The following is a 10,000-nucleotide window of genomic DNA, read 5'->3' as shown; positions in this document are numbered from 1 at the left end:
TGCAAAAAACTCCAAACTGAGCTTGGCCACCTGCTTCATGGAGCTGAGGCTTTCAAGTATCTGCATCTCCCGGTCCAGTTTGCCTTTGGTTTGTGGCTCTGTTTTATGTCCCGGTGCTTTGTGATTCTAGTCCAGGGTTGGTTTAGTCAGCTTGCCTCCAGTGTAGTGTGGACATCAGCAGAAGTTTGCCAGTGCTGCTGCTGTACCACAGGCAGACCAGCAAGCGCAACCGGAGCTACAGAGGAAGGTGGAGTGTTGCTCCAAAGCAGGTGTAGGTCTTTACTCAGGTTTGCACCATTTCATAGGAAATTCACTGCGTTATGGGTGATATGTGCATTTTGAGTGACATATGCAGTGGATTATGGGTAATACATGGCATACATTGTGGATAATACATGTTGTGCATTGTGGGTAATATGTGCATTATGAGTAACACATACTGTGAATATGGAAGAACGGAGCCTATTATGACCTGATATTTCAGGATTGTCTGTTTCAGATGATCCCAGGGATATGAATGATTGGATGATAGAAATGATGAGTTTGCAGAGGCTGGTGGTAAATAGTGCAGATTTCATCTCTGTAGAGACTGCATGTATTGTTGGCATCAAAGCGAGCCTACATACAGTTATACTGCAGGCTTTTCAGATCAAAGTAGAAAGTGTGCAGGAATGTTATGTAAGTCCTTCTGGTATTATAGAAATATCTGCTCAATGCGTAGTTTGAAACAGAGCTGCACGAGTTTGAGCTGAAGTATTTCTTACGCAATCAAAATGATTTACTCCAAACAGGTCAGTCCTTTGTTCTTAGACCTAAATCTCAATCTAAGCTTGCAAATGTGATCTGTTTCCTTGCCAGTCTTGCACATTTTGACGTTTTCTGAGGTTTTGCAACTACCTCAAAAGACGATTTTTGCAGGTTACTGAGGACTGTGAAAACTTTGTGCAATCAATTAAAACTGATTATTACAGATTGCATGAAGAACAGCTTCCCTGAAAGCACCCCAAAGAAGACCTTTCGACAGCTAAGTGCATCCTATTACAGCTTTGACCAATCACAGGCTGTGTTGTGGTAAAGCGTCACTCTGATTGGTGAGGACAGCCTGTGTCCTGCCCTGCCTGCTGTATGTGGAGTGAAGGCCCGGCCTGTCCCACTGTGGAACCCCACTGTTAGTCACTGTGTGGGTGTAACGGAGGCCTGCAGACGACAGGGCTGCACTCATCCTGCGGTCTGTGAGGCAGCATCACTCCGGTGCCCTCCTGTTTGCGACTGCGAGTGTGTGAGTGTGTGAGTGTGCACTGTGAGTGTGTGAGTGTGTGAGTGTGCACTGTGAGTGTATGAGTGTGTGAGCACTGTGAGTGTATGAGTGTGTCAGTGTGCACTGTGAGTGTGTGAGTGTATGAGTGTGCACTGTGAGTGTGTGAGTATGTGAGCACTGTGAGTGTATGAGTGTGTGAGTGTGCACTGTGAGTGTGTGAGTGCACTGTGAGTGTATGAGTGTGTGAGTGTGCACTGTGAGTGTGTGAGTGTGCACTGTGAGTGTGTGAGTGTGCACTGTGAGTGTATGAGTGTATTGAATGTGAATGTATGAGTGTGTGCTGAAGTGAGTTTGCTCAGGTTTCTCACCCAGTAGAGAGGGCTGTGAAATGCCTCTCTCTCTTTGCCTCAGTGGCTTTAAAGGTTCTCAGAGGCTTGTTAAGTTCCGTCTCCTTCGTTGTTAGTTACACACAGTGACTTAGTGCTTATCTCTGGCACTCTCTCCCCTCACTCACAGTGGGGTGTGACGCATAAGACTCTCACTGCTGCTAATGTGAGTGTTACTGCTGCTGACTTTGACACGTTGCTTACAGGGCTTCCTGCCATCAGAAGATACTGCTGTTGCTGCTATTTCTGCTGTCATACTCATAGCTAATCAATCCACTGTCCTTTTGGCCCATTTTCAGAAAGGAATGAAGAAAATGTGAAGAAATTATAGATTCATTTAACATCTTCAGATATAGTTAGTGTCTTATAAACCTTCACACAATGTGCCAAATCAGGGAGTCCGCTGATCTGAGGTCAGTTCTGTGTGGGTCTCTGTTGCCAGTATCTGAGCATCACTTCCTGGCACGGTGCTGTGGCAGATGCTGGTATTTTCTGTCGTTAGCAACTGATCTTGGATGTTAGTCAGAATTTTACACTCAGAGGTTGGGGTTAGGATTGGGTGGGACAGGCTGATCTCAGACCTGTTGTTAAGGGGAGGGAGCAGCCAGAGCCCTGCAGAGAGGCTGCGTACAGAGTGAGCTGGGGCATTCCATCCATTCACACGGAGCCTGAATGAATGAGCCGCTGCTGACACCACTGTCTCTGCAGGAAGCTCTCTGATTGGCTGCTCAGTCTGTGGGCCTGAGGGGCTTGTGCGTTGCCAGGGCGGTTGCTAAGTGATCTGCGTGTGGTGCGGTGTGAGCATGTGAGAGGCACAGCGTAGTGCTCCAAACGCAGAGCCCTGGGACACGCCTCCCAAATCTTATTTACCCCCACACCGTCAGGGCCTTCTGTGTGTGAAGCAGAGGCGTAGTTTAAAACAAGCTGTATTTACACTGCAGGTCTGAATGACTGGCCTTTCCTCTGGCATCTTAACCACACAGAGCAGGATCACTGCATAGGCTGTTTGCCCTTGTCTCTGTGGGTTTTGTTGATGGTGGATATTTTGGGTACAAGTTTTTGTGTGTGTGTGCATGTGCATGTGTCTGTGAGTGTGTCTGTGAGTGTGTCTGAGAGTGTGTCTGGGAGTGTGAGTGAGAGACAGTGAGAGACAGTGTGAGTGTGTGTGAGTGTGTGTGAGTGTGTGTATGTGTGAGTGTGTGTATGTGAGAGTGTGAGAGTGTGAGAGTGTGACTGTGTGACTGTGTGACTGTGTGACTGTGTGACTGTGTGACAGTGTGACAGTGTGACTGTGTGACAGTGTGACAGTGTGACTGTGTGTGGTGAGTGTGTGTGGTGAGTGTGAGTGTGAGTGTGAGTGTGAGTGTGAGTGTGAGTGAGTGTGAGTGAGTGTGAGTAAGTGTGAGAGTGTGTGTGAGTGTGTGTTAGACTGCAGAGAGTGAGTAACCCCTGTGCTGCTGCTCCCAGGTGTAGATCCCTCTCTGCAGATTGACGGTCGAGTGCAGTCATTTCTGGCTGCTCCTGTTGCCTCCCAGCGGAACAAACCCCATGCTGCCGACTCCCGGGATGAGCGCTTCCGATCCGGTAAGCGAGGGCGGGACCGGGGGCTGCGGTGCGGTACAGAGCCAATAGAGTACATCCAATAGAACTGTACAGTACACATCCGATAGAGTACAGAGCCTCAGCCTGATGCTTCACATCTCTTATGTGCAATTATATAAGAATAAGTTTACTTCAGGGTTATATGTAATTCTCTATTTGGTGTTTTACTTCAGGATATGTGTTAGCATTGGGATTTGGGATAGTATTTCCCCTTTGCTGTGTATATTGCAGTGTACTTACACGTTGACATGTCTAAGCATGCACTTGTGATCTCAGCACTGTGTTTGGTGCTGAGGCTTATTTATGAGTGGTTTGTCCTGTTTGTGCAACTTTTCATGCCACTTTGTTAAATGCACTGTGTAAGTCTCTCTGGGTAAGAGCAGTAATGTAATGTAGCATCAGATAGACAAGGCTGGCTCTCGGTGACGCATGTCCCTTCTCATACAGCAATGGAACGTGTTCTGTTGCCGAGCAGCTGGTTATTGCAGATTGACTCATGATTTGATTGTTGAGATGCATCTCGGCTGAGCAGTGCTGTTGACAGCGTGAGCCTGGTACATGCACAGAGCATGCATACATGCACTCCTCTCCTGCTGTCTCCCAGACCTCCACACTGAAGCTGTGCACGCAGCCTTGGCCAGGTACAGAGAGAGGAGGATGCCCATGCCGTCCAAACGGCGCTCTGTGCTAGAGCAGTCCTCTGTGGAGACATGCACCCCCCCAGGTAAGAGACACACCCACACCTGCGGGACACCTGCGGGAGTGTGAGCGAGTGTGTGTGTGTGTGTGGTGTGTGTGGTGTGTGTGTGTGTGTGTGGTGTGTGTGTGTGTGTGTGGTGTGTGTGTGTGTGTGTGTGTGTGTGTGGTGTGTGTGTGTGTGTGGTGTGTGTGGTGTGTGGTGTGTGTGTGTGGTGTGTGGTGTGTGTGTGTGTGTGTGTGTGTGTGGTGTGTGTCTGTGTGTGTGTGTGGTGTGTGTGGTGTGTGTCTGTGTGTGTGTGTGTGTGTGTGTGTGTGGTGTGTGTCTGTGTGTGTGTGTGGTGTGTGTGGTGTGTCTGTGTGTGTGTGTGGTGTGTATGGTGTGTGTGGTGTGTATGGTGTGTGTGTGTGTGTGGTGTGTGTGTGTGTTTGGTGTGTGTGTGTGTGTGTGTGGTGTGTGTGTGTGTGTGTGTGTGTGTGTGTGTGTGTGGTGTGTGTCTGTGTGTATGTGTGGTGTGTGTGTGTGGTGTGTGTCTGTGTGTGTGTGTGTGTGGTGTGTGTGTGTGTGTGTGGTGTGTGTGTGTGTGGTGTGTGTGGTGTGTGTCTGTGTGTGTGTGTGTGTGTGTGTGTGTGTGTGTGTGTGTGTGTGTGTGTGTGTGTGTGTGTGGTGTGTGTGGTGTGTGTCTGTGTGTGTGTGTGTGTGTGTGGTGTGTGTCTGTGTGTGTGTGTGGTGTGTCTGTGTGTGTGTGTGGTGTGTATGGTGTGTGTATGTGTATGGTGTGTGTGTGGTGTGTGGTGTGTGGTGTGTGTGTGTGTGTGTGTGTGTGTTTGGTGTGTGTGTATGTGTGTGTGTGTGATGCGGTGATGGATGAGGGCATTACAGCATGATGCTCCCCAGGGCCTGCTTGGCTTTTATTGGCCGGCCGATGCTCCAGCACTGCAGATGGGAGAAGCGTTAGTCATGACGAGTGGAGTGAGGACAGAGCGTCGCTCTGAGCTCCGTCAGCAGACAGAGGGAGTGAGAGCACTGCGGTCATACGTGCTTACGTGCAGGTCTGCGTCCAACAGCAGGCCTCTGCTGAGCGCTGAGCTCATCAGACCCGTAAACAGAAGCACTGCGTACATTTATAGGGACCATGGCGGTCAGTCAGGGATTCAGTCAGACAGAAATGCTCCCTATAAATGTACGCAGTGCGGCTGCCAGGCCTCTGTCTCTGCTGCCAGGCTGCTGTCAGCCACACCGCTGTTCTGATCTGTTGCTTTAAATAAAACCTCCATGTAGCCTTCAGATCTCCAGTGTTTCAGGTATAGTAAATATTCTCCAGTTCCAGTTTCTGCTTTATTTTATCACACTATGGAGCATCCACTTATAAAAGTGCCTTTTATGTGTAACCATGGAGCTCTAACCTGTTGCTCTAGCAGGTGTAGGTGTTTGAGCTCAGGCTGAATTTCTGTTGAGTTCTGTCAGACCTTCCTGGATGTGAGCCAACCGCTGGAGGGAAAGTGCATTTTTCAGGAAGGTCTATTTTTGCTTTCATGTTTTTGGCGTTTTCAGGCCGGAGTTGTGTCAGACTTTGCTGTAGGTGGAGACACAGCTCTCTCTCCAAACTGTCAGTCTGTGGTTTGGCTGTTTGTTCAGACCCACTGTAGTGCTGGAGATGCACTAAACCCGTCTCTGTCTGGGTCTGAAAATGTGCTGATACAGGGTCTGCCACTGAGGGTTTCACTGTCTTGCTCACTTTGAAATGAGGTTGTATGTATAACAGAATGAAACCCTTTCCATGAGAGCTTTGCATCATGTGTGTATGTACAGTGCAGTCTCCCTGCTGTGCTGACTCGTGACCGCACGGTCTCCCTGCGGTACGGTCTCCCTGCGGTACTGACTCGTGACCGCACGGTCTCCCTGCGGTACGGTCTCCCTGCGGTACTGACTCGTGAACGCACGGTCTCCCTGCGGTACGGTCTCCCCGCGGTACGGTCTCCCCGCGGTACACTCTCCCTGCGGTACTGACTCATGGCTGCACAGTCTCCCTGTGGTACTGACTCGTGACCGTACGGTCTCCCTGCGGTGCTGACTCGTGACCGTACGGTCTCCCTGCGGTGCTGACTCGTGACCACATGGGGTCCCCGGTGTTGGCTTCTGTCACGTGTCCCAGGCTTCTCTGTGTTGCACATATGAAACTTTTCATTCTCATAGTCTGACCTCTAGCTGTCATGTGCCTTTGTGTAAAGTATAAGTATACAGTATAAGGATAAGTATACAGTGTAACTGACCACACTGTGAAATAAATGCCATTTTGTGTCTGTTGCTGTTTGCTGTCTGTTGCCAAGTTGTTTCTGAGAATGTTTGTGGCATTCCCCCTGGCAGCCCTCTTTGCTCCATCACTGTGTGCATCTTATCACATGCCTGGCTTTCAGCTCATGTTTTCAGGGCCTTCCTCACCCTCCTCCTCCTCTCCAGCGCGGCGCAGTGCTCTGGCTTCCTGTGACGCTGCCTGTCTTGCCCACACAGACACCTCCTCGGCTTCGGAGGACGAGGGCTCTCTGCGTCCCCACCCCAGCGTGGAGCACTGGTTTAACAGAGTGATCCAGGGCTCCTCCACCTCATCCTCCGCTTCCTCCACCTCATCCCACCCGGGAGTGAGGCCCCACACCGCCGTCCCCGCCACGCTGGCCGACCTCATGGCACATACGCAGCTCGGTCAGTACCAGCCTCACCGCCCCGCCCTACACCTGTCCCCTGCTCCTTCCCCTCTCTGACCCCTCCCCCTGTGGCACTGCAGCCACTCACAGCCCCTCTCTTCCCTCTGACTCCGCCCGCTCCTCACCCACTCGCACACATTGCCTGCAGCGCCCTCTGCTGGCCTGGGGGAATGGGGACAGGGTGGATGCACACAGCAGAGCTCCTGCCATTTATCTGCTCTGTCCTGTGGGGTTACTGTCGGGGGGAGAGGATCAGATATTGGTTTAAATGATGTCACTGGAGCTGAGTCAGAGTTCTGTGCAGCAGCAGTGACTCCACCCCTGTTGCCTGGGCGATAAGATCGGAGCTGCACTCCCTCGCTGAGTTGTGTCCTGGCGTCTGGGTGAAGCTGAGAGTGTGTTGCTGTGGTCCTGTCAGCTTCCGAGGGGGATGAAGAGGCTGGAGTGGCCTCACCTGTGTCTGACCTGGAGCTCAGCGTGTGGTGATCTGTGATCGGCCCTCAACGCTTCTCACAACCTGGTCACACGTTATTCCCACAGCTCTCTTTTCCTGCTGTGTTTCGTCTGTATGGGTTTACATGTGGAAAGGCTTTGAATCCTTACTGAAAATCAGCCAGGACGTCTCGCATCTGCCCTAGAAGTTAGGATCTGGGTGGTTATTTCATTCTGTCCTGATCTTTCAGACACAAACCTGTCTCACACTGTCATTCTGTTCAGCTGATCCAGCACAGGGGACAGTCCACACCCAGCACATTTCATAGCCTCAAAGGGAATGATGGGGTTTCGCTGTTGTACTAAAACTCACAACTTATACAAAGCTTGTGTTTGGCAGACACCATTTTGAACACTGGGTGCAAACCCTGGGATCTCTACTCTATCTTCTGAAATCTTCTGCTTTTAAGTGAATAAATACAGTTCATAGTGTTATCGGTGATATTAGTGTTATCGGTGATATTAGTGTTATCTGTGATATTAGTGTTATCGGTGATATTAGTGTTATCTGTGATATTAGTGTTATCAGTGATATTAGTGTTATCGGTGATATTAGTGTTATCTGTGATATTGTTTATTAAGTAATATGCCAATCTGAGTTTTTGGCTTGAAATGTAAAAAGCTTTATTTCCAGTAAGGATTTGGTTTGTGTCTCTGCCAACTGTAAAACTGTAATGTATCCGTGGAAACTGAATTCCTGCATGGTTTCACATGTACACATGTGTATGTTCCATCAATCACCTCTGACCTTTGACCTGTGGCCCGTTGTGCAGATAACCACTCCTTGCCCCCTGACGTGACGGGCCTGTCGGAGCGCCCCCTGGCGGTGTCAGTGAGAGGCGTTCCTCGGGGGTACAGCCAGAGCAGCACGCTGGAGACCGCAGACGGTGAGCCCCCCTGTCCCGCCCCCCACCCCGAGTTACGCTGCTTCTCCAGCTGTCTGACAGTGTGTCTGTACACCTGCCTCTCCAGGTGTCTGTTTAACCCATCTGTCTGTCGTCTTGCCTGCCAAATTAACTGTAGTAACATTGACATTTACATTTATTCATTTAGCAGACGCTTTTATCCAAAGCGACTTACATAGGTTACAGTTCTTTTTTACAATGTTATCCATTGATACAGCTGGATATTTACTGAGGCAATTGTGGGTTAAGTACCTTGCCCAAGGGTACAGCAGCAGTGTCCCAGCGGGGATCGAACCAGCAACCTTTCGATTACAAGTCCTTCTCCTTAACCACTATGCTACACTGCTGCCCCATTTCTGATCATCAGAAATGAACAGTTGCATGCATTGAGCTGTCTGATCCCAATGTGTGTGTTTGATCTATGTGGATTAGAGGAGCTCAATGAAGATATTTGGGATCTTTGGCAAACTTTCATTCCCTTTGCAAGGAGGAATCCAGCATATAGCATATCCAGCATATTCAATGCATATAGTTTTGCATTGAAGACAGTGTATCTGTCTTCAATGCAAAATATGGTTCTATAGAGCAGTCTGTCAGCTAATCTGACTCCAGAGGTCCATCTGCCGTCAGTGTGAGTCTCCTGCTCACAGCTGTGTGTACAGCCAGTGCATCTGCTGTGAGCTTGAGCTTCAGAGCGGCTATCACCAGCGCTGCACTCTGTACCCGCCCCCTGTGATGTCAGAGTGATGTCACAGCCCCACCCACAGAGGCAGATGGTGGATGCGTGTGGCTGGCCTGACTCTGCTCCTCGTGTGTAGCACACTTTCTCTGGCTGTCTGCATCTCTCACTGCCATCTGCTCACTGGCACAACTGTTGCCAGAAACATTTTTAAGATAATTACAGCCACTTTGTTCTCAGATAATTATTTTCATAGTGAGAAGAATGAATACAAGCACCCAGGATTGTGGATACAGGCAATGACTGTGCAATATTAAATCTTTGCTGTATAGATTTTATGACAGTGGGTTGTAGTGTTGATTTAATGCATGTTGTTTTAGTACCTCAGAACAGTAAGATTACAGTGAAGACGTGGGGTGTGAGTACCTGCAGTTCTTTACTTTAGCTATAAATAATACAGAGGCATCTGCACATAATCAAACTGAGATCACTTTTCTGAAGGCAGTACAGCCACAGTAACAGCACTGAATGAGATGTATCACACAGGAGAAGAGAACATATTTCTAAATTTATAAGCAAAAAGACTTGTAAGCTGGACAAACATTAAATCAGGGCAGAAAAACATTTCTTTCATGGTAACTTCTTTCAGCTTTTGAAACCCATAAATAAACCTTGGCTTCTTCCTTACAGACACAGGGAGAGGATGATCAGATAATTTTTTAAAGCATTTTAAGCAGATGTGTATGTTCTTATCAAGCCATATAAATTCTTCATGTCTGAGGCTCTGAGGTTCTGTGGCTCTGTGGCTCTGAGGTTCTGTGGCTCTGAGGTTCTGTGGCTCTGAGGTTCTGTGGCTCTGAGGTTCTGAGGCTCTGAGGTTCTGAGGCTCTGAGGTTCTGAAGCTCTGAGGCTCTGAGGTTCTGTGGCTCTGAGGTTCTGAGGTTCTGGGAAGCTGTAGTCTGGGCCTTGTTGTGATCATTAGCTTCATTAGCATGTTGATGGGGGTGTGTGTCCCTGGGCTTCTGCTGACCCTCACTGCAATTAAAGGGCTCCCCTGCAGCTGAACCCCGGCGGTTCACCACCCTGTCCTCATTCTCATCTGGTGGCGTTAGCGGTCACGGTTTCAGTGCAGATGGTGGGGTTAGCGGTCACGGTTTCAGTGCAGATGGTGGGGTTAGCGGTTGCGGTTTCAGTGCAGACGGTGGGGTGAGCGGTTGTGGTTACAGGTTAGACGGTGGGGTTAGCGGTTGTGGTTACAGGGTAGACGGTGGGGTTAGCG

At 49.4% G+C, this 10,000-nt stretch overlaps 1 protein-coding gene across 1 annotated transcript in view; it reads left to right on the top strand.

Annotated features, from left to right (window-relative positions):
* Positions 1–10,000, top strand: part of LOC118788689 (disco-interacting protein 2 homolog A-like) — a 60,730-nt gene that overhangs the window by 23,377 nt on the left and 27,353 nt on the right. The window contains exons 3-6 of the mRNA XM_036544694.1: positions 3,112–3,228; positions 3,851–3,970; positions 6,455–6,643; positions 7,911–8,024. Of these exons, the coding sequence (XP_036400587.1) occupies positions 3,112–3,228; positions 3,851–3,970; positions 6,455–6,643; positions 7,911–8,024 (540 nt within the window). The remainder of the gene's footprint in view (positions 1–3,111; positions 3,229–3,850; positions 3,971–6,454; positions 6,644–7,910; positions 8,025–10,000) is intronic.

Source organism: Megalops cyprinoides, chromosome 14 (assembly GCF_013368585.1).
Source record: "Megalops cyprinoides isolate fMegCyp1 chromosome 14, fMegCyp1.pri, whole genome shotgun sequence".
NCBI lineage: Eukaryota > Metazoa > Chordata > Actinopteri > Elopiformes > Megalopidae > Megalops > Megalops cyprinoides.
The sequence above is the reverse complement of the archived record's forward strand: the minus strand, read 5'-3'. Positions and strand labels throughout refer to the sequence as shown.